At 45.0% G+C, this 27,282-nt stretch overlaps 1 protein-coding gene across 4 annotated transcripts in view; it reads left to right on the plus strand.

Annotated features, from left to right (window-relative positions):
* The window catches only part of SLC41A2 (solute carrier family 41 member 2), a 264,977-nt gene extending 240,856 nt beyond the window's left edge, over nucleotides 1–24,121 (plus strand). For all 4 annotated transcript variants that reach the window (XM_063927763.1, XM_063927766.1, XM_063927762.1 and 1 more), the window contains one exon: nucleotides 22,515–24,121. In XM_063927763.1, the coding sequence (XP_063783833.1) occupies nucleotides 22,515–22,700 (186 nt within the window). In that variant the 3' untranslated portion in view covers nucleotides 22,701–24,121. The remainder of the gene's footprint in view (nucleotides 1–22,514) is intronic.
* The last annotated feature ends 3,161 nt before the right edge of the window (nucleotides 24,122–27,282 follow it).

The raw sequence follows: 27,282 nt of genomic DNA on the forward strand, positions 1-27,282 counted from the left end.
CTGGTACCAGGGGGTTATAGTGAGGGGGGGAGCGCAATATCAGCGGTTTAACCGCTGTGAGGTAAATTATATTATATACATACCCGGCGGGGCGCTGCTCTGACTGAGGTATCGTGTGCTGGTCCAGCCTTCTCTCCGTGTCACTCCATTCAGGGTTATCTAGAAGAAGTGTGCTGTCTTTATTATACTGCACTGTGTTTTTCTCTCTTAACTCTGTGTTTGCTGCAAAAGCATGTCTACTAATAAGTCTGTGTGTGTACTGCATGCAAGGCTAGGTTTACACCTTCCTCACAAGGGTCTCTAATGTGTACCCAATGTTCACTACCTTCACAGGGTAGTGATGGAAAGGAACGTGAGTGGCTGGATTCCTTTAAAACGATGATTACAAACATAAATTCAGAGTTAGCCATGGCTAAACAGGAGAGGCAAACACTGAAACAGTCTATCGACACATTCATGTTAACCACTACTGACCACAGAAAGGCTCCCCAGCCCCTCCTGTTGTTCTCTCACAAATGCACTCTCCCACAGATACTGCAGTCTGACTCTAATTCTGAATTACCAGAATTAGAGGAGGATGAATTAGGGAAGGTCGAGGATAATTCTCTATCCCCGGGAGTTGAGGCCCTAATTTTTGCTATTAGAGATGTTCTCAATATTCCAGACAAGGAAGCAGAACCTACAGAGGATTTGCATTTTAATGTAAATGTCACAACTGAGGGCCTGAGCTGACGGGAGGCAGCCTCAGTTGTAGGGGCTGAGATGTACCGGAACCTGGGAGGTTGTATCAGACCCCTGGACATGTAAGTAACATGAATAATAACTGCCCGAAGGCGTGACCACGACAACTTGGATAAAAGTCAATGATGTTTATTATGACAACTCCGCAACACAGCAGCAGTAAAAGAAAACGTAAAAGTCAGCAAAGAATAAATACAGTTCCTGGGTACTACAGGATGGCAGGAGCCACAGGGCACTGGTAGTGTGAGATAGTTCTTATGATCTTCTAGATGGAAAGTCCTTACCAGGCCCGACTGTAGCAATGGAGATAACCCAGGATTGTGCCAGCTGGTGTTCCAGGAAAAGCTGGGTTGCTGAAGATAAAACAGCTGCTGTGGATACTGGCTGGAACCAGACTGTTGTTAGCACGGAGTGGATACTGGCTGGAACCAGTTCAATAATAAATGAACTTGGGAGCGATGAAATATGAACTGAAATGTAGAACTTGAGAGCGGAGAAATAATAATACCGGTGGAGAGTGGTAAAGTGTAGAAAGGACACCGGCCCTTTAAGGGAAGCTGTACTCTGCTGGAAGCTGAGCTGGAAGCAGGTAATGTTGTAGCTGGAAACAGATGAATCCACAATGGATTGGAGAGTCAGGCTACACCGCAGGTGGAATGCTGGTGCGGGTCTCTATGGTGGAAGTCTTGAGACAGGAGCTGGAACCTGGAAGACAATCACAGGAGAGAGACAAACAGGAACTAGGTTTGACAACCAAAGCACTGACGCCTTCCTTGCTCAGGCACAGTGTATTTATACCTGCAGCAAGGAAGGGATTGGCTAGGCAATTATGCAGATTATCAATACTGAGAACAGATTGGTGGAAATGATCAGCTGACAGAATCCAAGATGGCTGCGCCCATGCAGACACTTGGAGGGAAGTTTGGTTTGTAATCCATGTGGTAATGAAAACAGTAATGGCGGCGCCAACCACCGGAGACAGGAGGCGCCAGGCTGACAGATGCACATCCAACCACGCGGACACAGCGGAGGCCGCGGCTGACGTAATCGCCACTCAGACACTCTGCATGCAGAAGTTCAGGGACGGCGGCGGAGGCCGCGGGAGACGCCATGCCAGGTGTAATATGGCGTTTACTGTGACAGCGTCCCAGAGTGACAGGAGAGGATACAGGAATGTACACATCAGGATAACAGATGGGATCCGGTCCTGGAGCGCTGAGCCAGCCTTAGGAGGCATCTGATGGGTAAGAAATGGCGTCCAGATACCCGGATCGTGACAGTAAAGCCAAAATCCTCTGCAACTTTCCCAGTTTCTAAGGAATTAGATTCTCTAGCAAAGGCAGCGTGGTTAAATCCTGATAAAAAATGTATCAATCCTAAACGGATATTAAATTCCTTCCCATTTCCTATAGAGGATAGGAAAATCTGGGGAAAAAACCCAATAGTGGATACGTCTGTATCCCGGCTGTCACGTAAAATTGTACTACCTGTACCGGGGGGCTATTTCTCTCAAAGAGCCTGCTGATCGCAAAATGGAGACCACTCTTAAGTCTATTTATTCTGCTGCAGGTGTAGCCCAACGGCCTACCACAGTGTGCGGCTGGATTTCCAGAGCCATGGTCAAATGGTTTAATGTCATTTTAAATGGGTTGCATACACTAACTCAAGAGGAGATAGTTACGTTACTGCAACATATCCAAGATGCTGTGAACTTCATGAGTGAGGCTGTTAAGGAACTGTGTACCATTAACGGCTGTACCTCGGCTATGGCAGTATCGGCTCACAGAGCCCTATGGCTGCAACAATGGTCAGCAGATGCGGATTCTAAAAAAGGGGTAGAAAACCTTCCTTTTACAGGTAATGCCTTGTTTGGGGAAGAACTGAACAAGTGGATATCTCAGGTGACTGCAGGTAAATCTACATATCTGCTGTCTGCTGCGCCACCTGCTAGACATCCCTATCCTGGGCCCTCTCTGCAGTCCTTTTGTGTGGCCAGATTTAGAGGCAGAGCCAGAGGTGCCTCCAATGCTGCTAGAGGAACTTTCGGTAAGTCCCGTAAACCAGCAGCTGCTGGAACTTCGGACCAGGCCTCCGGATCCTCTTCCTCAAAGCCCTCCGCATGACGGGTGGCCCCAGCAGCAAGGCGATTTTCAGGTAGGTGCTCGCCTTCAACACCTTGCCCATATATGGGCAGAGTCCTGCCGGGATCCTTGGGCGAGGGATCTCGTATATCAGGGGTACCGGCTGAAATTCCAGGAACTCCCTCCTCTCAGATTCTTCAGGTCAGGCTTACCAGCTTCACCTTCAGCAAGGGTTACTTTGCAAGAGGCAGTTCAAAAACTGTTTTCAACAGGAATTTTTGTTCCAGTACCTCCTCAACTTAACACAAAGGGGTTTTATTCAAGCCTCTTTGTAGTCCCGAAACCGGACTGTTCTGTATGGCCGATCCTGAACCTCAAATCCCTGAACCTTTATCTGTGAGTGTTCAATTCAAGATGGAATCACTGAGACCTGTGATAGCAAGTATGGAGGAGGGGGAGTTCTTGGTCTCCCTGGATGTCAAGGATGCATACCTGCATATCCCAATATGGCCACCTCATCAGGCGTTCCTACGGTTCACGGTACTGGACCAACACTTCCAGTTTCAGGCCTTACCCTTCGGTCTCTCTACTGCACCACGGGTATTCACGAAGGTCATGGCAGAGATGATGCTGCAATTGCGCATGATGGGTGTCAACATAATCCCGTACGGGGACGATCTCCTGATAAAGACTATGTCCCGGGAACAACTGCTGCGCAGCATCAACTTGACTACTCGTCTGTTTACGGATCACGGATGGGTCCTCAATTTCAATAAATCTCACCTGGAACCATCGCAGAGAATTCAGTTCCTGGGAATGATCCTGGATATGATGTCTCAGAAGGTTTACCTTCCAATGGACAAGGCCTTGACTATTCAGTCTATGGTCCGCTTGGTATTAAAACCTGGTATTGGTATTAAACCTTGGAATTAATCCTTGCATTCACTTGGTAGCCTCTTATGAGGCAATACAGTATGGCAGGTTTCATGCACTGCTATTCCAACTGGATCTGTTGGACAAATGGTCGGGTTCTCGGCTGCATGTGCATCAGGCTATAACTCTGTCGCAGAAAGCAAGGATATCCCTACTATGGTGGCTACAAGTCTCCCATCTGGTGGATGGACGGAGTTACAATATCCAGTCTTGGACTCTGTTAACAACGGATGCCAGCCTCCGGGGTTGGGGGGCTGTGACCGAAGGGGTGCAGTTCCAGGGGAAATGGTCGTGCACTTCCAATCAACATCCTGGAACTCAGAACAATTTACAATGCTCTCCTGCAAGCCTCATACCTCCTTCGGAATCAGGCCATCCACGTGCAGTTGGACAACTCCACGGCAGTGGCGTACATAAATCGACAGGGAGGAACAAGAAGCAGTGCCGCAATGCGAGAGGTGTCAAGAATGCTTTTCTGGGCAGAAGCCAACACAAGGGCCATCTCAGCCATATACATTCCAGGAGTGGACTATTTGGAAGCAGACTTCCTCAGCAGGCATGACCTCCATCCGGGGGAATGGGGCCTTCACCTTCAGGTTTTTCAGCAACTGATTCACCGGTGGGGCTGTCCACAAATAGACCTGATGGCGTCTCGTCTCAACAAGAAGCTCCGTCGTTACTGCTCCAGAACGAGGGACCCACAAGCAATAGCGGTAGATGCTTTGACGACACAATGGACTTACCAGTTTGTGTACCTATATCCTCCTCTCATTCCCAGCGTTCTAAAAAGATTAAAAAAGGAAGAAGTTCAGGCAATTCTGTTTGCCCCAGATTGGCCTCGTCAGGCCTGGTATGCGGACCTCTTGTTGTTGGATCAGGAGGAACCCTGGCCTCTGCCACTACACAAGGACCTTCTTCAACAAGGTCCTTTTGTCTATTCAGACTTACAGCGGCTACGTTTGACAGCTTGGAAGTTGAGAGGGAGATTTTAACTAGAAAGGGTCTCCCATCCAATATCCAGGCCCGTAAGGTGGTTGCATCCAAACATTACCACCGTATTTGGAAGAAAAATGTTTCTTGGTGCGAGGGTAGAAAATATTCCCTTGTGGAATTTTGTTTGGGCCGGTATCTACTGTTCCTACAAGCAGGAGTGGATAAGGGCCTAAGATTAGGCTCCATCAAGGTTCAGATTTCGTCTCTCTCCATCTTGGTCCAGAAACAACTGACGGTACTTCCAGTAGTACAGACTTTTCTAAAGGGGGTTCTGCACATTCAACCGCCCTTTTTCGCTCCCACGGCTCCGTGGGGCCTCCAATGTGGTATTGACCTTTCTCCAGTCGGATTGGTTTGAACCTTTACATAGGGTAGACTTGAAATACCTAACGTGGAAGACAGTTATGTTACTGGCCTTAGCTTCTGCTCAACAGGTGTCGGAATTGGGGGCCTTATCCTATAAGAGCCCGTACTTGATATTTCATAGGGCAGCTATACGGGCAGCTATTAGATCAGGCATGAGTGATCAACCCGTAGCCCGCCACTTTGCACTTTTTAAACACCCACTTACTAGTCTTCGTTACCGTATGATTGATACGGTCCCCATTAACATCAGAGGGGGTAACAGATCTTTACAACTATTACGCTGCGAAGCACAATGGATCCATCGCCTTAATGTAATTGCCCCTAAGGGGCCTAATGAAAACGTAGCCTACGCAGCATTACGTTAGTATATTGCTATGGTAGCCTTTTACTTTTCATCAGTTAGTTCTTTATGGGCCATTCATGTTATTAATGCTTGATATATGTTTTGAATAACGATATTATGGTTGTACTTATAGTGCGCCCTGTGTCTCTAGGCTTGTTCTTGTTGCCATGGTGATTACATCGGGACTCACTAGACGCAGGTCTATGACGTCCGTTTTCAGCGCGGCAAAGGGGCGGGTGAGCGGTCCCGCTCCCGACGCCGGCATTCACGTGGTGATGGGCTTGTATAAAGGTATGTCTATGTTTGTTTTAACTGTATCCTGATGACAATATAAATAAATATTGAAACGTTGATCCATATTTGGGAGTCCACGCCCGCCTCTTGCTTGCTAAAGTGAACCAGAGTGCCGCATCTCCGGGACTGTATATATATATATATATATATATATATATATATATATATATATAAATATATATATACACACACAATTTTATTAAGAATGTACATGTCATTTATTTGTTGATACAAAAAATAGAGCAAATATATCAGAACTAGGTGATTCATCGCGCCCTACGGGCACTCTTCACACCGTCGTAGGGGGCTACGCCCCCTTAACCCTTGCACGCCCTTGTGGCATGCAATATTTGTATTATGTGGAGTATTACCTCCAATCATAATTGTGTGAGTGGTTAAATATTGCACAGACAGAGGGCGTGCGATGGTTAAGGGGTCGTAGCCCCTTGCAACGGCGTGAACAGCGCCCGCAGGGCCTGATGAATCACCTAGTAGGTGCTGTGGTTGGGGGAGTGTCGGGTGCGGGGGAGACGCGGATGGGGGAAGATCTCCGGGGGTGGTGGAGGGGTGGTTGCGGGGGTAGCGCCGGTGTGGGAGGGGCTGGTGCGGTAGTGCCGTGGGTGGGGGTTTAAAGCCACTGAGGGAGGGGCGGGTGCGGTGGTGCGGCAGGTAGGGAAGGGGTGGGTGCGGGGGTGCTGCAGGTGGGGGAGGGGGTCCGGATCCACTGCGGCTGGTGGAGAGGGGGGGGGGGTGCCGCGGATGGGGCCCGGAGGTAGTGTGAGTGGGGGAGGGGCAGGTAATGCTTCTCCTGCTTCTCCTCCGGGAAGCAGTTAAGCTGCTGTCCTCCCTTTGGCAGTGGCTCTACCGGAGACTCTCACGGGAGACTCTCACAGTAGCCAAGCAGCCAGTCACTATTGTTAGCGTCGGTGCTGTGTTGCGGAGTCAGGGCCTCTGGGGATCTGGGTGCGGCTGTGGCGGGGAGGCACTTCTGTGACATCATGTACAGAGGAGGCTCCGGGGCTCAGACAGTATGCGGCGCAGGGAGGGCTATGAAAGCCTTCCGCTGCGCAGCTTTCATACACATCTATGCCAGTGGCCGCAGCAGCTTTTGTTCCACCTGCGCCGTGGCTAGGGAGTGGGGATTATTGATGCCGGAGGGGGCAGGCGGACTAACAGTAGGACATAGGATGCTGCAGTAAAAGGATTTTTTTCCCCTATCTAGAGACTTGCTGCAGATGCAGTGGCATACCTTCCAACTGTACCTTTTTGGCAGGTACAGTGCCTTTTTTTTATGGTCTGTACTGATTTTTGGCTCTCCAAACTTCCATTGAAATTATGGGAAAAGGGGTGTGGCCACGTCCCTTTACCCGTAGCCATGCCCCTTTCGAATTTGTACCAATTTTTATGTGTAAATTGTTGGAGGGTATGTTGCTGCAGATGCAGTGAACCTATTTTGGGGTGTGGGCCTAGAGCTGCTGCTCCATCAGCCCCATTGTTAATCCTGCTCTGGAAACACACAGCAGCCAAAGGGCAGCGCCCAGTGGCAAATGCAGGATTTGCATGGGGGGGGGGTTCCAGAACTGGGTGGAGCCAATCACGGGGGTGGGGACTGAGGTGACCCAGTATATGCTGGGTCCGTAAAACTAGTGCGTCTGTGTGTGTGTGTGTGTATGTGTATACATATATATATATATATATATATATATATATATATATATATACATATCTACACATATATATACCGTATATATATATATATATATATATATATATACTGTGTATGTATATATATATACATATACATAGCTTATTAAACATGCATACATATATATATATATATATATACATACAGTACACGTATATATACATATGTGTTTATATGTATGTATATATGTATATACATGTGTATATATGTATGCACATGAATATTTATATACTATAATTAAAAGAAAGTAAACTTTTATTAAGCACTTACAAGTGCCACCAGGAAGACAGCAGGCTGCAGAGGACGCTAGACAGCCATTAATAATACTCATGCAGCAAATAAAAAATATATATATATTTTTTTTTTTTTGGTGGAGGGGGGTTTCTGGGTGCTCTAAACCCCCCTGGGTGCGCCACTGGCTGTAACCTGTGTGGTAGGGCGTTTCTCGCCCAATCAGCTGTGGACTGGATGTGATAGACCTGCTGCTAACCCAATGAGAGCTCCTAGCCATGCCCAGCGTTATCCACACAGTCACAGAGTGACAAATCTGGGCTATTATATAGGAGATTACAAAAATACAAAAGCAGCAAAAGTGTAAAGATGAAAAGTGAGACCAGCCAGTGACCTCGCTAGAATCTTGATGATTATAGCCATATGTATACCATCTATACAAAAACATAATTTAAAATGAATAAAAGGAAGTAGTGAAGAAAAGAAAAAAGAGAGAAAGGGGGGGGGGGGGGGGCACATAGGGGAAAACTTATTATGCACAAGACACAGTGCCAAAATGTACTCCGGATACATCTTTACTTCTTTCTCACAAAATACTAAATATACTTATATAAAAAAAAATCTGTGTGCCACACACCGATCATAAAGACACATAAGCCCAGAGGCGGAACTACCGGCAGTGCAGGCAGTGCACTGCGGCCCGCCTCTGTCCAGGGGCCCAAGCATGTAATGAGTCAAACTGACTCATTACATGCCGCTGTGCGCTGCAGGCAACCGCTGCCCGCAGCGCACAGCCGCCCGGAGATAGGAGCTGAGCAGCGGTACAGACGGGGGAAGGAGGAGGGAGCCGGAGGACGGAGCCGCAGCAGCGCTTTGTTACTGGTGGAGGCGCTGCTGCTGCTGCTCCTCTGCTTCCCTATAGGCTGTCTTCCGAGAACAGCCTATAGGGAAGCAGAGGGGCAGCAGCAGCAGCGCCTCCACCAGTAACAAAGCGCTGCTGCGGCTCCGTCCTCCGGCTCCCTCCTCCTCATTCTCTACTGCCCGGGAATCGTCGTCTGACGCAGCTGCACCGAGGAGCCTGAGGGTAAGTATAATTCTTCTTTCTTTCTTTCTTTCTTTCTTTCTTTCTTTCTTTCTTTCTTTCTTTCTTTCTTTCTTTCTTTCTTTCTTTCTTTTTCTTTCCTTCTTTCTTTCTTGTGCCTGCCTGCCGCAATGTGTAAAAAGGGGGGACTACCTGCCGCACTGTGTAAAAAGGGGGGACTGCCTGCCGCAATGTGTAAAAAGGGGGGACTACCTGCCGCAATGTGTAAAAAGGGGGGACTGCCTGCCGCAATGTGTAAAAAGGGGGGACTACCTGCCGCACTGTGTAAAAAGGGGGGACTGCCTGCCGCAATGTGTAAAAAGGGGGGACTACCTGCCGCAATGTGTAAAAAGGGGGGACTGCCTGCCACTATGTGTAAAAAGGGGAATCTGCCTGCCGTAATGTGTAAAAATGGGGACGCTGTCTGCCGTAATGTGTAACAAGGGCACGCTGTCTGCCGTAATGTGTAAAAAGGGCACGCTGTCTGCCGTAATGTGTAACAAGGGCACGCGGTCTGCCGTTATGTGTAAAAAGGGGTAATCTGCCCGACGCTATGTGTAAAAATGGGGAATCTGCCCGCCGTAATGTGTAAAAAAGGGGGGCTGCCTGACGCTATGTGTAAAAATGGGGAATCTGCCTGCTGCTATGTGTAAAAAGGAGGAATCTGCCTGCCGTAATGTGTAAAAATGGGGACGCTGTCTGCCGTAATGTGTAACAAGGGCACGCTGTCTGCCGTAATGTGTAACAAGGGCACGCTGTCTACCGTAATGTGTAAAAAGGGCACGCTGTCTGCCGTAATGTGTAACAAGGGCACGCGGTCTGCCGTTATGTGTAAAAAGGGCACGCTGTCTGCCGTTATGTGTAAAAAGGGCACGCTGTCTGCTGTAATGTGTAAAAAGAGGAATCTGTTCGCTGTAAGGTGTAAAAGGGTCTCTACCTGGTGTAGTGGTGCTACTGTGCGGCGTAATTTGAATAATGGAGACTACTGTGTTGGTATTATTTTGTGGCCACACCCCTTCCCCACGAAGCCACGCCACTATGTATTTTTGCGCGCGCCTACGGCGCGCACTGCCCCCGGGGTGGACTTGGATGGGGGGGGGGCCCAAAGCATTTTGTCGCACCTGGGCCCACCGCTTGCTTGTTCCGCCACTGCATAAGCCCTCTATCGTATTTTGAGTAGCGTTATCAAGTTGATCAATAACCATACCCCATTTCCTGTGAGATCTAACCACCCCTTTCTCCACATCAGGGAGTGTAAGTTGTCTCTCAAGATACAAAATATGAAGAGGTGTGTTTTCCACTGCCAGGACGGTAGGGGCAGGCTTTTCTATGCCCTTTATTTGCATAAAATAAAATTTTTTAGCCACTGTCAGTATTACACATAACAAGGGAATAAGTGTCTTTTTGTCAGGGCCTAGATCCCAGTTATAAAAATGCAAAAACAGAATAGGGTGTGCAACCAAATGTAATGAGAACAGGCGGTTGATATATATCCGATCAGTTTGTTCCAAAAATATTTGATTTTACAGTACTCCCAAAACCAGTGGATACAGGTGGCATTTACCATATTACATTTTGGGAAGACCCCGTCTCCTCTGACACCATATGTCTTCTCTGAGCAGGTGAGATATATGCTCTGCTAATAAATTTTAAGGGGTATATGCAATTGCGGTCGAATTCCCGAAATTGTCGAATTTCGGGACATTTTCGCCAAAAAAAAAAAAAATTTGTCAATGCAATTCAGTACTTTCCGTCAAAAAAACGGACTTTCAAAATTCGACTTTTTGAAATTCGACTTTTTGCAAATTCGACTTTTCTGCAATGATACAAGTGCTGCAATTCGACCAAAGTGTATTCAATTCAAGTTTGGAAATTCGACAACAGTGCTTTTAGACAGCAAATTCGTCATTTTCAATCCGCCACACTTTGGAGGGTGAAACCAATAAAAAAAATGTAAAACATGTTTTTTTTGTGTTTTTTTTTCTTGGTAATATCAGATCTATTTATATTAGAAGGGATTAGGTGCTTGGTTTGTCTTTTTTGGAGGCACTAGTATTATTTATATATTTTTAAAAATAATATATATATATTTTTTTTTTTACAGATGGAATGGTAAAATACCGGGGAAAAATGGCGTGGGGTCCCCCCTCCAAAGCATAACCAGCCTCGGACTCTTCGAGCTGGTCCTGGTTCTAAAAATGCGGGGAAAAATTTGACAGGGGATCCCCCGTATTTTTAAAACCAGCACCGGGCTCTGCGCCTGGTGCTGGTACAAAAAATACGGGTGACAAAACGAGCAGGGGTCCCCCGTATTTTTCACACCAGCATCGGGCTCCACTAGCTGGACAGATAATGCCACAGCCGGGGGTCACTTTTATACAGTGCCCTGCGGCCGTGGCATTAAATATCCAACTAGTCACCCCTGGCCAGGGTACCCTGGGGGAGTGGGGACCCCTTCAATCAAGGGGTCCCCCCCAGCCACCCAAGGGCCAGGGGTGAAGCCCGAGGCTGTCCCCCCCATCCAAGGGCTGCGGATGGGGGGCTGATAGCCTTGGTAAAATTAGAGAATATTGTTTTTCCCAGAAGAACTACAAGTCCCAGCAAGCCTCCCCCGCAAGCTGGTACTTGGAGAACCACAAGTACCAGCATGCGTGAGAAAAACGGGCCCGCTGGTACCTGTAGTTCTACTGGGAAAAAAATACCCAAATAAAAACAGGACACACACACACCGTGACAAGTACAACTTTATTTCATACGTCGACACACACATACTTACCTATGTTCACACGCCGACATCTGTCCTCTTCTCCATGTAGAATCCACCGATACCTGAAAAGAAAAGATCAATATACTCACCTCAACCAGGGTCCAGAGATAAATCCACGGACTTGTAAAAACAAACAAACAAACCGGACACCCGACCAAACGGACTGAAAGGGGTCCCATGCTTACACATGGGACCCCTGTCCCCGAATGCTGAGACGGCTCCGTGACAGCTGTCACAGAAAGGTCCCTTTAGCCAATCAGGAAGCGCTACTTCGTGGCGCTCACCTGATTGGCTGTGCGCTGTCTGAGCTGTCAGACAGCGCATCGCAAAGCCTCTCCATTATATTCAATGGTGAGAACTTTGCCGTCTGCGGGGGTTACCCGCGGTCAGCCGCTGACCGGCGGGTGACCCCACCGCTAGCCGCAAAGTTCCCACCATTGAATATAATGGAGGGCGCTGTGCGATGCGCTGTCTGAGTTCACACAGCGCACAGCCAATCAGGTGAGCGCCACGGAAGTAGCGCTTCCTGATTGACTGAAGGGACCTCAGTGACAGGAGTCACGTGGTGTCCCGGCATTCGGGGGAAAGGGGTCTGATGTGTAAGCATGGGACCCCTTTCAGTCCGGCATGGTACGGGTGTTCGTTTTTTTTTTTAAACAAGTACGTGGATTATCTCCCGGACACTGGATTGAGGTGAGTATAATTTTTTGCACAGGTACCCCGGATCGTCGGAGACTGTGGCAGTCGGCGGGTCAACATAGGTAAGTATGTGTGTGTCGGCAGTATGTAATAAAGTTGTACTTGTCACGGTGTCTGTGTCCTGTTTTTATTTGGGTATTTTTTTCCCAGTAGAACTACAGGTACCAGCGGGCCAGTTTTTCTCCCGCATGCTGGTACTTGTGGTTCTCCAAGTACCAGCTTGCGGGGGAGGCTTGCTGGGACTTGTAGTTCTTCTGGAAAAAACAATATTCTGTCATTTTACTCAAGGCTATCAGCCTCCCATCCGCAGCCTTTGGATGGGGGGGACAGCCTCGGGCTTCACCCCTAGCCCTTGGGTGGCTGGGGGAGGGGGGACCCCTTGATTGTAGGGGTCCCCACTCCCCCAGGGGTGACTAGTTGGATATTTAATGCCACGGCCGCAGGGCACTGTATAAAAGTGACCCCCGGCTGTGGCATTATCTGTCCAGCTAGTGGAGCCCGATGCTGGTGTTAAAAATACGGGGGACCCCTACTCTTTTTGTACCCCGTATTTTTGGCACCAGCACCAGGCGCAGAGCCCGGTGCTGGTTTTAAAAATACGGGGGATCCGCTGTTAATTTTTTCCCCCGGATTTTTAAAACCAGGACCAGCTCGAAGAGCCCGAGGCTGGTTATGCTTTGGAGGGGGGACCCCACGCCATTTTTTTTTCGGGTTTTTCCCCGTTTTTTTAAATCGCGGCAAAATCCGGCAAATCGGCCGTTTTTCGCCCGCGGGACTGTCGAATCCGTTTTTCATTGAATATGTTGAATTCCGGCAGCCACCTGCCGGAATTCACCTGTCGAATTGTGTCGAATTAAAAAACGGCGATAATTTGCCGCGATTCGCTGTGAATTGCATATACCCCTAAATGTGTCTCTTGAAATTTTGCCGAGTGCAGATATTCTAAAATAGATCCACAGCGATTTTGTAAAATCTCAGGTGTAATGGCATTAGGGATATCAACGGATCAGTTTGACATAGAGCACTTCAAAAGCTTATCTTTGGCCGTGAGAATGAGGATATGATATAAATTCTTAAGTCTGTGATATTTAGATAATGAGGAAGACACAGTGTGGAAAAGGGGGTCCTCCCCGTGTTCAGTAGTCATTGGCAGAGAAAGTGATTGGATAAAATGCTGTATTTGTAAAAACATATAAAAATTACTGTGTGCCACCGTAAGATAATTCTTATTGGTATGATCTTATTTACTACCAATATCCCATTGATTTTAAATTCTTTCTAGAAGTCGAAAAGATAAATAATTTTGCCTCTTCTCACTGGTAACCAGTACTTACTCACCCAGTCATAATGGTGGATATACCTTTTCTCCCAAGAAGAGTTTCCACCTTCCCAGTGCCGTCTGTATTTACAGGTGAAACTCTGAAAATTAGAATATCGTGCAAAAGTTCATTTATTTCAGTAATTCAACTTAAAAGTTGAAACTAATATTATATAGACTCATTACATCCTAGTGACTGACATACAATACATAGAGTATCTTAGTGGCAGATAAAGAATGCAAAGAGCATCCTGGCGATTGTTCTCGGAAGACAGCCTATAGTGAAGCAGAGGGGCAGCAGCAGCAGCGTCTCTACCAGTAACAAAGCGCTGCTGCGGCTCCCTCCTTCACCTCCCTCCTCCTCCTTCCCCCGTCCGTGCCGCTGCTCCTCTCCTCTCCGGGCGGCTGTGCACTGCGGGCAGCGGTTGCCTGCAGCGCACAGCGGCATGTAATGAGTCAGTTTGACTCATTACATGCTTGGGCCCCTGGACAGAGGCGGGCCCCAGTGCAACGCACTGCTTGCACTGCCGGTAGTTCCGCCTCTGGTATAGACAATAACTCCCTGTAAACAACTGTCCCTCACATCCCTTTAACCATGGCCATGCCCCCTTTTCGAATTTGTACCGATTTTTATGTGTAAATTGTTGGAGGGTATGTTGCTGCAGATGCTATTAATTACAAAAAAAAACAACTTCCGGGTCAGTGGCGAAGGTCCGGTATTCCATACCATGGCATACTGGCCCACTTCAACCACTGCTTCTAAGCTAATAACAATTCACTATGATTCCGCCTTTTTACACATTACGTCAGGCAGTCCCCCCTTTTTACACATTGCGGCAGGCTGATTCCCCCTTTTTACACATTACTTCAGGCAGTCCCCCCTTTTTACACATTGCGGCAGGCTGATTCCCCTTTTTACACATAGCGGCAGGCAGTCCCCCATTTTTACACATAGCGGCAGGCTGATTCCCCTTTTTACACATAGCGGCAGGCAGTCCCCCATTTTTACACATAGCGGCAGGCAGGCACAAGAAAAAGAAAGAGAAAGAAAGAAAGAAAAAGAGAAAAAGAAAGAAAGAAAGAAGAATTATACTTACCCTCTCCGCCGGCTCAGGCTCCTCGGTGCAGCCGCGTCAGACGATTCCCGGGCAGTAGAGGAGGTGGAGGACGGAGGTGAAGAAGGGAGCCGCAGCAGCGCTTTGTTACTGGTGGAGGCGCTGCTGCTGCTGCCCCTCTGCTTACCTATAGGCTGTTCTCGGAAGACAGCCTATAGTGAAACAGAGGGGCAGCAGCAGCAGCGCCTCCACCAGTAACAAAGCGCTGCTGCGGCTCCCTCCTTCACCTCCCTCCTCCTCCTTCCCCCGTCCGTGCCGCTGCTCCTCTCCTCTCCGGGCGGATGTGCGCTGCGGGCAGCGGTTGCCTGCAGCGCACAGCGGCATGTAATGAGTCAGTTTGACTCATTACATGCTTGGGCCCCTGGACAGAGGCGGGCCCCAGTGCAACGCACTGCCGGTAGTTCCGCCTCTGGTATAGACAATAACTCCCTGTAAACAACTGTCCCTCACATCCCTTTAACCATGGCCACGCCCCCTTTTCGAATTTGTACCGATTTTTATGTGTAAATTGTTGGAGGGTATGTTGCTGCAGATGCTATTAATTACAAAAAAAAACAACTTCCGGGTCAGTGGCGAAGGTCCGGTATTCCATACCATGGCATACTGGCCCACTTCAACCTCTGCTTCTAAGCTAATAACAATTCACTATGCCCTATATGCCTATAGTGTGTGTATATATGTAAATTATATATGTATAGCTCAACCTCAGAGGATGCATGTGTTTTAGACAAAACCACTTAGGGTAGCTCTGTTGACATCTTTGTACATGACTAAAATAAATGACAAATAGGGATTTAACTTTGTACAAAATGGTGGCCTTAATATATGCTTAATGGGTACTGGAAAGCCATTACCTTTCATTACAGTACACCTGGGGAATGGTACGAGTTCTAAATGCAGAGAACTGGAGAACACTCTTGTGTCAGACATTATTAGGCAGACAAGAGTGTAATTACAATTTGTTCACTAGGTGGCATCTAACACCTGTTACATTAGGAACCATATCTTCACACTGTGCTGTAGATGTAACAAGGCAGCTGGGACAGCCGCTCATATCTGCAGGTTTTGCCCACTGTTACAGGCATAATAAAACAAGATCCTTCCCATATATGTGAAATATTTGCTCATAATGATACCAAAGCATCCATAGCTTATTTCATTGCAGAGATCCCCTCTTCCACTATCCAGGTATAAGAAATCATTGACTTCACATCTGTTGAACACAGTAAAATCGTTGTTCTCAAAATACTGAAAGTCAGAGGTTAATCTCCACTTGTGGAAAGGTTTTCTAAGGTGAATTTGGCGATGCTTGGGGAGGAAATTTACTTTAAGAAGAGAGACACGTACACACATTCATAGGCAGACAGCTCCTCTGGACTGAATGTAAAATCTCCTGGGCTTGTGGGGAGATTGTGACCTCAATATCATAGGGTTAAAGTGTACATCCTTGTAATCCTTCCTTACTGAGAAAAGAGGTCAGCTTGGGCATTCCATCCTCTGCTGCTGCGCCTAATTGTTTTATTTGTTTTATTTCTCGTATTATTTTCCAGAGTACATTTAAACCCAAGGGCTTCTGAGGTGACAGCCCAATAAAAATATGTCACTTGAACTGGCTGCAGGATCATTTATTCTGACTGTTATATATTATCGGTTGTATGCTATTTGAATGCGCATCATGCTGTGCTTCCCAACACTTTGCTGAATGCATGAATAGACTGCAGGCTCACTCAGATTGGTGTATTCATAGAGAGGAGCATGGAAGCAATGTCCATAAAACCAACATTCTGTGCCGTCTATCCCTGCCCATTATGCTGTTCTTTTCTGGTTTACTTTCTGCCTTCATTATCACAGAAATACCAATGTCTGATATGTAGAAATATGCATCACATTACTCGTCTGTAATAGCGCTTGCTTATGTTTATTCCACATTAGTATGTCTCCTTTAGATAACTGGTGCAAAAACTGCAGTAAAAATATAATTGAATCCATAGTAATCGAGATACCAAATAACATGTCTAAATAAATAGTCTTACAGACTGTATAATGCAGATAGTAAATGTAACAATCAGTATGTGATAAATCGGTAATAAATAACAAATTGGGCATACTGTGCACATAAGTCAAGGCCTTCACCCATTTCCTATTTTGGCACATGTGAATTGAAGATAATGAAGATATTTTGAAGAGTCTCCCTATTAGAATGGTTCCCCACTTGTATGGAGTAACTTGGACAGGCACAAAAAGGTGGCAAAGGCATTTAGCAAACTGTTTCGCATGTGTAACAAGCCGATTAAGGATGATGAATAGGCCCCTAAATAATTAACTTAAGCCAGAAATTCTTGCAGGAGGTGGCATGCAACAGCAAATTTCTTTTTCACATTTTTCATTTATTTAATAATTTAAAGTTGGGCAAAAGATGAAAAAGAGGTTGACTAAGGGTGCCAGGATTACACATGTGCATCTTATACTTTTGGTGATCCCAAATTAGTCAATACATTACAATAGATAAGGGTTCCATTTTTTGAGGGAGAATGACCCAAGACTATTCAATATCACAAATGGGCCCATTACACTTGTGGAAACATGTTTTTAGTAACAGGCGATTTATTATTAGGGGCCCCAAAGGAATGCCTAATATTCAGCAATCTATGAAAACTGAAAGATTTTCAGCCTGCGGGAACCTACACCTTTTTCAGATGGCGCTGGTTCCCAAAGCACTGCTCCTGGAAAGGAGCACCATGTTGCGAAGAGTGACTCACTGAACATGCAACAAAATTTTATTGACGTCAGTACTTTGTAGGTCCACCATGTGCAGTGTTTACTGTAGACACCCTTTTTGGCAAACTGTCCACAAGTTCCTGGACAAGAGCAGGCGGTATGTTTTACCATTCCGCTTTAAGTACAGTGACCAACTGTGACACTGAAGAAGGTTGAGTTGGCCTAGAACGCACCCGTCGCTCCAATTTGTCCCAGAGGTTCTCAATGGGGTTAGGACATCCAGGTTACCAAATTTTCTGTATTCCAGTCCAGCATCGCCCACGAAACATGACAGGTGGCATTGTTGTCCTGATAAAAACATTTGTTGTTTCCGTAGAACTACCATAATGTAGGGAGCACGGAGTTATCGAGAACATCTCTATACTTTTCAGAGTTAATGTGACCATGCATTACAACTAGTGGACCCATGCCAAACTAGCTGAAACAAACCCCACAGCCTAACGCCACCACCTTCATGCTGTACTATGGGTACTGTACACTCTGGCATCAGACATTCCCCTGACAAACACCAAACCCAAACACGTCCATCTGATCAGAAAAGTTTAAACCATGATTGTTCACTTCAGAACACTCATCCCCATTGTTACACTGTCCAGTTTTTGCGCTCTTTACACCATCGTAAGGTGTATTTTTGGATTGCGTGAGGAAACCAGAGTACCCGAAGGAAACCTACACAAGCACAGGGAGAATATACAAACTCCACACAGTATATATGATCAGGATTTGTCCAGCTACATAGATGTGTGCAACTCTGCATAGAAGAGAAATACATATTTAGTTCCATACGCTCAATACAGGCACATTTGTGGTTTCCATCAAGATTTGTGGAGTTGGGAGAGGAAACTTTTGCAACATTTGTAGGGGAACCATTGGACTGAGCAAGCAATTTAAGTTCATACAGGATGCACCTAGATGTTAATAGCTGCGTGAATATGACACTCATTTCATGAAGCAAAATTATTAAAGGAGTGAACAAAGATGTATCTGATATGTGTCCTGTGTTCTGCTGAAGGTACATAGTATGTTCCATTATAAAGAAACAGTTTAAGTACCATACGTAATAAAGACTGTTCTAATGTCTACTCACTATCATGATTGAAACTAGACTGAGAAGTATTTTAGGAGTTTAAGGCCAAGTGGTCTATACATGTGTATAAATTGTAGAAACATGGTAACAGAGGATATGTTTCACATCTAGTAGTCCAGACAAAGGAATTTGATGGGTTGCTAGATTGTTGGCTGCAGTTTCTATGCTGGGGTTTTGATAAATTAATATTGTAGGCAGGAAAACTGGACACAAGGGTGATAGCATAGTCTAGTCGGGTTCAGGTGCAAAATCAGAGGTAGGGTTGCAAACAGATAGTGTTGCTAGATCCTAAGGATAGCCATTAAGTCAACCATCAATGGTTCCATCTGTGATTAACATCACTGGCATGAAACCATTGCTGGGTTAAATGGGAGACAGGGCTAAGCTTCTGGCCCCCAGTATTTGGAGAAAAAAAAAAGAAAAACCATTGCTGACAGGCAGCCATTCATGGCAAAGAGACATGGTTTATCCGCCATCGATGTCCAAACAATTTACCATATACAAGTGTTGCATATCAAATTAATCAGCACACTCTCCTGGTGCATCCTACTCACATTGCATTGCATCTAAGATGCAGTTTCTGAGAAAAAATACACCCAACTCTAACAGTCTCACGGAACCAGGCATGCCAAGAGGGGTTGTGTGGCGCAACTGCAGCAAAGATGTATGAGGGCACATCTGTAGGTGAAAATACAGAGTTGTGAATCCAGAGTAATCATTTCAGTAATATTGTAATGTCATCATTTTTGTGTTAGAGAGAGACACAAGGCTACTGTGATGGCTGCTTATTGCTAAAATATTTATTTCATGTCTTTTTCATAAAATATTGGCCCTCATTCCGAGTTGTTCGCTCGGTATTTTTCATCGCATCGCAATGAAAATCCGCTTAGTACGCATGCGCAATGTTCGCACTGCGACTGCGCCAAGTAACTTTACTATGTAGAAAGTAATTTTACTCACGGCTTTTTCATCGCTCCGGCGATCGTAATGTGATTGACAGGAAATGGGTGTTACTGGGCGGAAACACGGCGTTTCAGGGGCGTGTGGCTGAAAACGCTACCGTTTCCGGAAAAAACGTAGGAGTGGCCGGAGAAACGGTGGGAGTGCCTGGGCGAACGCTGGGTGTGTTTGTGACGTCAACCAGGAACGACAAGCACTGAACTGATCGCACAGGCAGAGTAAGTCTGAAGCTACTCTGAAACTGCTAAGTAGTTAGTAATCGCAATATTGCGAATACATCGGTCGCAATTTTAAGAAGCTAAGATTCACTCCCAGTAGGCGGCGGCTTAGCGTGTGTAACTCTGCTAAATTCGCCTTGCGACCGATCAACTCGGAATGAGGGCCATAATACGTAGCATGTTTCCATTTTTCGGTGTAAATCATTGCTAAAAATAAATATAGTTTTTTTTTTTTTTTTTTTTTTAAATAAGCTTCTAGTACCACAACTAAGAATTGAACATACATGCAATATGTATTCACTAAATATGGATTATATACAGTGCATTCGGAAAAGATTCACAGCGCTTCACTTTTTCCAAATTTTGTTATGTTACAACCTTATTCCAAACTGGAATAAATTAATTTTTTCGCTCAAAAATTCTACACACAATACCCCATAATGACAACGTCAAAAACATTATATATTTTTTTTTTTTTTTTGGAAATGTATTAAAAATAAAAAACTAACATGTACATAAGTATTCACAGCCTTTGCCATGAAGTTAAAAATTGAGCTCCGGTGCATCCTGTTTCCACTGATCATCCTTGAGATGTTCATACAGCTTAATTGGAGTCCACCCGTGATAAATTTAGTTGCTTGCACATGATTTGGAAAGGCACACACCTGTCTATATAAGGTCCCACACTTGGCAGTTCATATCTGAGCACAAACCAAGCATGAAGTCAAAGTAATTGACTGTAGACCTCCGAGACTGGATTGTAAAAAAAATAGCTGCTTTGAAGGTCCCAGTGAGCACAGTGGCCTCCATCATCTGTAAATGGAAGAAGTTTGAAACCACCAGGACTCTTCCTAGAGCGGGCTGGCTGTCTAAACTGAGCGATCGGGGGAGAAGGGCCCTAGTCAGGGAGGTGACCAAGAACCCAATGGTCACTCTATCAGAGCTACAGCATACATCTGTGGAGAGAGGAGAACCTTCCAGAAGGACAACCATCTCTGCAGCAATCCAACAATCAGGCCTGTATGGTAGAGTGGCCAGACGGAAGTCACTCCTTAGTAAAAAGCACATGGCAGCCAGCCTGGAGTTTGCAAAAATGCACCTGAAGGACTCTCGGACCATGAGAAACAAAATTCTCTGGTCTGATGAGACAAAGATTAAACTCTTTGGCGTGAATGACAGGCGTCATGTTTGGAGGAAACCAGGCACTGCTCATCACCAGGCCAGTGCCATCCCTACAGTGAAGCATGGTGGTGGCAGCATCATGCTGCGGGGATGTTTTTCAGCGGCAGGAACTGGGAGACTAGTCAGGATAGAGGGAAAGATGAATGCAGCAATGCACAGAGACACCCTGGATGAAAAGCTGCTCCAGAGCGCTCTTGACCTCAGACTAGGGTGACGGTTCATCTTTCAGCAGGACAACGACCGCAAGCACACAGCCAATATATCAAAGGAGTGGCTTCAGGACAACTCTGTGAATGTCCTTGAGTGGCCCAGCCAGAGCCCAGACTTGAATCCGATAGAACATCTCTGGAGAGATCTGAAAATGGCTGTGCACTGACTCTTCCCATCCAACCTGATGGAGCTTGAGAGGTGCTGCAAAGAAGAATGGACAAAACTGCCCAAAGATAGGTGTGCCAAGCTTGTGGCATCATATTCAAGGCTGTAATTGCTGCCAAAGGTGCTTCAACAAAGTATTGAGCAAAGGCTGTGAATACTTATGTAAATGTGATTTCTTAGTTTTTTATTTTTAATACATTTGCATAAATCTCAAAAACACTTTTTTCAGGTTGTCATTAAGGGGTATTGTGTGTAGAATTTTGAGGGGAAAAATGTGTTTGGAATAAGGCTGTAACATAACAAAATGTGGAAAAAGTGAAGCGCTGTGAATACTTTCCGGAAGCACTGTAAGGAGGGTGAGTCTAGCAGAAGACTTAGTGGGCAATAGACATGGGTGTTCTGAGCTGTCTTATGAAAATACAATTCAGTTAAGTGACAAGAGGACTCTTAATTCCTGAAAAAGGCAATGCACCTATTCTACAGAATAGCTTTTGTTGGGTGTGCTATATGTTGTCAACAGTGGACAGACTCCGGGATCCTGAGACCACTCATATGATTGGTTTAGGGTTAGGGTAGAGGAAGGGGGGGGTAAAAGTACTTACTCCCTCCGATGTTGGGATGCCCGATGTCGGTCATGTGACCGTCGGCATCCCGACAACTGGGACATCATACTGAATCCTTGTCAACAGGGTCACATTGCCAACAAGACAACATTATGCATGTCGACAGTACAGTTTTACGTTAACTGTAGCCTAATCCTCTTATGTTCCTATCGTACACATACGTAATGTCGACATTTGGAACATGTCAACATTTTGACCGTGTTAACATTCTTAATGTCGGCACAGTAACTACATACTGGCCATCCCACCCCTTATATATCAGCCACGTTCATTGGCCATACATTTTAACATACATGTGTGACTTATATAATATTTGTTTGTACTATTAAGTATTTTTAAATTTTTATTTTTAGGTGTGTGTATATATATATATATATAAATATATATATATTTATATTATTTTCCCATAAACTGGATTACGGTTTTGACTTAGCTGAATAGTGTTTTTGACAAGTTCAGACAAAACACCCAGTCTCCTGCCCACAGAATGTACTCTGTTAGACTCCCCCCTTCCAAATAATGCACGGCTTGTGTGCCATAATCCAGGATCTTTCCATGGGTAAGCCTCTGGAATGGAGCGTACATTTAAAACATTCTGTTTATTCAATGACTTGTCTCTTTCAGGTATTTGCTTTGCTGTGGATCGCAGACTGGATGGTGCATCACATTTGGAGGAAGGGAAAGGACCCAGACAGTTTTTCCATTCCTTATCTCACTGCATTGGGAGATCTCTTAGGAACTGCTTTACTTGCCATCAGTTTCCATGTTCTTTGGCTTATTGGGGACAGAGATGGGGATGTTGGAGACTGACACATTTTGGAAACACAACCTCATGCTGTGGAGATTCCACTGCTTGCAAAATGATTCCTGAAAAGCCTAGGAACATAAAATAAATGCAAATCCAATTAAACAAGAGAAGATAATTGTATTTAAAGTTTTAGAATATATAATATTGTTTCTACAAAATGATATTAATGAATGGCTTTCATGATTGATAGGTAATGGGGGAATTGTGTATTTGCCAAATGCACTTTACAATGCACGTTTTAAGGCTTTATAATTTAATTTTGTAAATTTTTGTGTTGCCTTTTTTCTGGTTCAAGGTTATGTTTCTTTATTTCATGTTAGTTTTTTTTAGTTTTTTTAAATAAATAAACGTTAATAGCATTAGTGATGAGGTACTTCTTAATTTTATTATTAGTTTTTTTCATTACAAATTTGTTTGACTTTTTCAATTGTATGTGTTTGCATTTAGTAAATTATAGTTTGTTATTTTAGGGCATATGCATCTCTTGGTTGTAAAAGCCACCTATGCTTAGTGTAGGCTTATGTTGCAAGTTTATTGTTCACAAAATGTTTAGCCAAATCAAATGTTGCAGATCTTTCAGTAAGTTGTAGTTACACTCAACAGTGTACAATTTCAGCAAATTAATATATTTCCAAATAATCTATATTTTGTACATAAACATTTATTAAGTTCCAGTGCATTTGCCATTAAAGTGTTATTAAGTTTAGATTTACATTTCCTACAAAAGAGCCTCAGGGGGAAAAGTTTATTGTGTGAAGTATTTTGTGACTAGATCTTGTTATGTGAAAATAATCAGTACTTGGGAAACATATACAAGGGGGTTATTTTGCTTCTATGGTACGTGGGGTAAAAAAAAAGGACCATGGCATTGAGATACAGCAAAGGTCCTGACACTAAAATACAATAAAAATGGGGACAAATGTAATTGCTTCCGATTTGTCTAAAGTGACAATTTTTCAAAAATGTTGCCACAGGATTTAAAGGGGCCAATTTTTAAATTATTTGTCCTATAGTGTGAAAAGTGAGTTTTAATTAATTTTCCAAAACATATGGTTCAAGGGTGAAAGCAAGTAATGTTGCATGGTAGAGTTTGTTTCATACTATAGGGAAGATAGGAACAACTGCGTTTTGCATAAATTCTGTACACATTTATCTTTATTTTTTTTAATTCTCTTAAATTTAAATTGTTTGAAAATGTTTACTTGAGAATATTTAGTGTCAAATGGTATTACGTTTACTGTCCTACAAATATCTTTATAATTTGCTAGCTGGTATATTGACTGAACATTAAAACTTGACAGACAGGGGTAGGGGTTGAGACTTTTATTACTTAATTTGGTGGAACAGATAACTGTTATAATCAGACTATTACTACACAGAAATAAGACCGAATTATACCAATAAAGTTCTGTGACCACATTCAGTATTGTGTCTGCTATTTTCAATGTTGTGTACTTTTAATGACACAGATATGTGTGTGTGTGTGTGTGTGTGTATATATATATATATATATATATATACATATATATTTCTATATTATATGATGTTTGGCACCCCAAGCCATATAACCTCTCAGCACTGATGCTGTGTGCCCTGCATATAATAGCATATAATACCGGTAAATCCTTTTCTCTTAGTCCGTAGAGGATGCTGGGGATGCTTCAAGAAGCATGGGGTATAGATGGGATCCGCAGGAGACATAGGCACTTTAAGACTTTGAATGGGTGTGAACCAGGGACGTGCAGGCAGGGGAGGCAGTGCCTCCCCTGTCACTAATGATTAAAATAATACAAAGAAGATACATAAGACACATATTCTGTGTCATATGTACCCTCTTTGTATTATTATAATCATTGTAGTCCATTGTAATACGTTTGGGAGGCACTGACAGCTAGTGCCTCCCGTAACCAGTGGGAACGGGACAAAGCGGGGGGGCGGGCCATGCGCTGGGCTGTAAAAGCCCATCACAAAAAGAGTGGAAAGCGGCACTTATACAAGTGCCTCGCTAGCAGGGAAAGCACGCCCCTGCTAGCGAGGCACCTGTGATTGGACAGTGCTGGATCCGCTGGTCCAATCACATAGACGTGGCTGGGAGAAGCGGCGGCGGGCCGGGATGCCCAGGAGACAGAGTGCATGCGGCGCTGACTTCATTATGAGCGGCTCCCCCCTCCCTGCCTCCTTACTCACAGCACTGTCCTTGCTGTTGCTGCCGCTGCCAGTCTGGCGCCTGTCACACACAGGCAGAGCCGGAAGACACAGTGCAGCAACAGCGGTACATGGAGGAGGGGGGGACAGTGGAAGACAGCACCGCGGAAGCTGGGAGTGCTTTATGCAGCGGGCGGCGCTAACTCCCTACGCTGCTCTCTCCCAGGGAGCAGCACTGACACCTCTGCAGAAGGCACATATGCCGAGGACCCAGGTGAGGGGGGGTGAGTGAATGAAAGTAACGTGGGAAGGGGGGCAGCTCACACCCACAGATCACCAGAGACTCCCCCGGGTGACAGGGCTGCAGGGAGCAGCAGTGGTGCGTTAAGGGGGGAGGGGGGGAGCACTGTACACCAGCTAGTGTTGGGCTGACTCCGGAGCCTGCTGCTTGATGGTGAGGGGTTATTTTTATAAAAAAAGGGCGTGGTCACATATCAGTGACTAAGCCACGCCCCCGATTATGCCAAGTTTCCTGATCTGACTGCTGCTTTGCCTACTTTGCTGACACTGGCTCCTGCAGTGTGAGCTGGAGTCTCCAGCCTGGAGGTAGCTACTGTGGTAATGTGTGTGTGCCTCGGTATGAATGTGTGCCTCAGTGTGTCTGTGTGTCTCAGTAAAAGTGTGAGTGACAGTGTGTGTGTCTCAGTATGAGTGTGTGTGCCTCAGTATAAGTGTCAGTGTGCGTGTCTCAGTGTGAGTGTCAGTGTGCGTGTCTCAGTATGAGTGTGTGCGCCTCAGTGTGCGTGTCTCAGTATGAGTGTTTGTGCCTCAGTGTGAGTGACAGTGTGTGTGTCTCAGTATGAGTGTGTGTGCCTCAGTGTGAGTGTCAGTGTGCGAGTCTCAGTATGAGTGTGTGAGTGACAGTGTGCGTGTCTCAGTATGAGTGTGTGCGCCTCAGTGTGAGTGTCAGTGTGCGTGTCTCAGTATGAGTGTGTGTCTCAGTATGGGTGTGCGTGCCTCAGTGTGAGTGACCGTGTGTGTCTCAGTATGAGTGTGTTCGCCTCAGTGTGAGTGACAGTGTGCGTGTCTCAGTATGAGTGTGTGCGCCTCAGTGTGAGTGTCTCAGTATGAGTGTGTCTCAGTATGAGTGTGTGCGCCTCAGTGTGAGTGTCAGTGTGCGTGTCTCAGTAAGAGTGTGTGCGCCTCAGTGTGAGTGTCAGTGTGCGTCTCAGTATGAGTGTGTGTGCCTCAGTGTGAGTGTCAGTGTGCGTGTCTCAGTATGAGTGTGTGTGCCTCAGTGTGAGTGACAGTGTGCGTGTCTCAGTATGAGTGTGTGCGCCTCAGTGTGAGTGTCAGTGTGCGTGTCTCAGTATGAGTGTGTGTGCCTCAGTACAGTGCGAGTGCTTGTCAGTGTGACATTGTGGACAGAAAAACACAAATTGAATGTCTGCAACAGGATCCCCACCCTGAGCATCTGATAATGTCTCAAACAGATTCAAATGGATGGGAAATATCATGAAGTACTGATACAAAGCCAACTACCTAATTTATAAGCCCTACAGAGCAAATGTATAATACGGGTTGGCGGTGCTCCCCAGAGCCAAAAAACAGAGAAAATACACTTAGAAAAACGAAGGCTCTTTTTTGGGGGGCACGCTTGAAAATGTCCGCAGGGTTGTAAATGCACACTTAGAAAAAATTAAAACATAACTTTTATTATTCCATCTTAAAAAGAGTACAGTTCCCCAAAATACTTAGATATACCAAACATTTAATTCATTCAAACGTAAAACAATTTGTTGATCACATAATCCTATAATCACTACTCTAGTCATAAATGACAATACCAATTAATGTTATACACCAAAAAGATCTGAAATGTTTACAAATGACTGAAATTGCACATGTAATATAGGAGCAATTCCAACGGCGGACCTCATTCATTATCCGCATGACACTCGGTCAAAAGCATAAATACAAAAAACAAGTTAATTGGCATTAATGATCCTTAATCATATTGCTCCCTAACCGCCAATTATTGTAATATTTGAAAAAGATCACATAAATATAAAATAATGTAAAGTTAGAGTAACCCAATATGGAAAAGACACAATTGTCACCTCAATTAGTAAAGTATCGAGGTCCTTAAGAATAACACTATAGGCTTGTATTAGAGAGAACAGTATTCACCTCAATTGATCAAGCATGAGGGTCTCAGGAGCAACAATATACTGTAAGCTTGTGATAAAGATAACAGAAACACTGATGTGTTCTCATTGCTAAAACGTTTGTTGCTTTAGAACAAGTTCAAAAGCGGCAACTGAATATTTTGTTGCTATAAAACAAGATTATATTCACCAACTAATGCAAGTGGTAGCAACACTGTTATTTTATGATTGCCACATTGTTATAATTTTTTATTAAAGAAAGCGATTGATA

The sequence above is a fragment of the Pseudophryne corroboree genome, chromosome 6 (genome assembly GCF_028390025.1).
Source record: "Pseudophryne corroboree isolate aPseCor3 chromosome 6, aPseCor3.hap2, whole genome shotgun sequence".
Lineage (NCBI taxonomy): Eukaryota > Metazoa > Chordata > Amphibia > Anura > Myobatrachidae > Pseudophryne > Pseudophryne corroboree.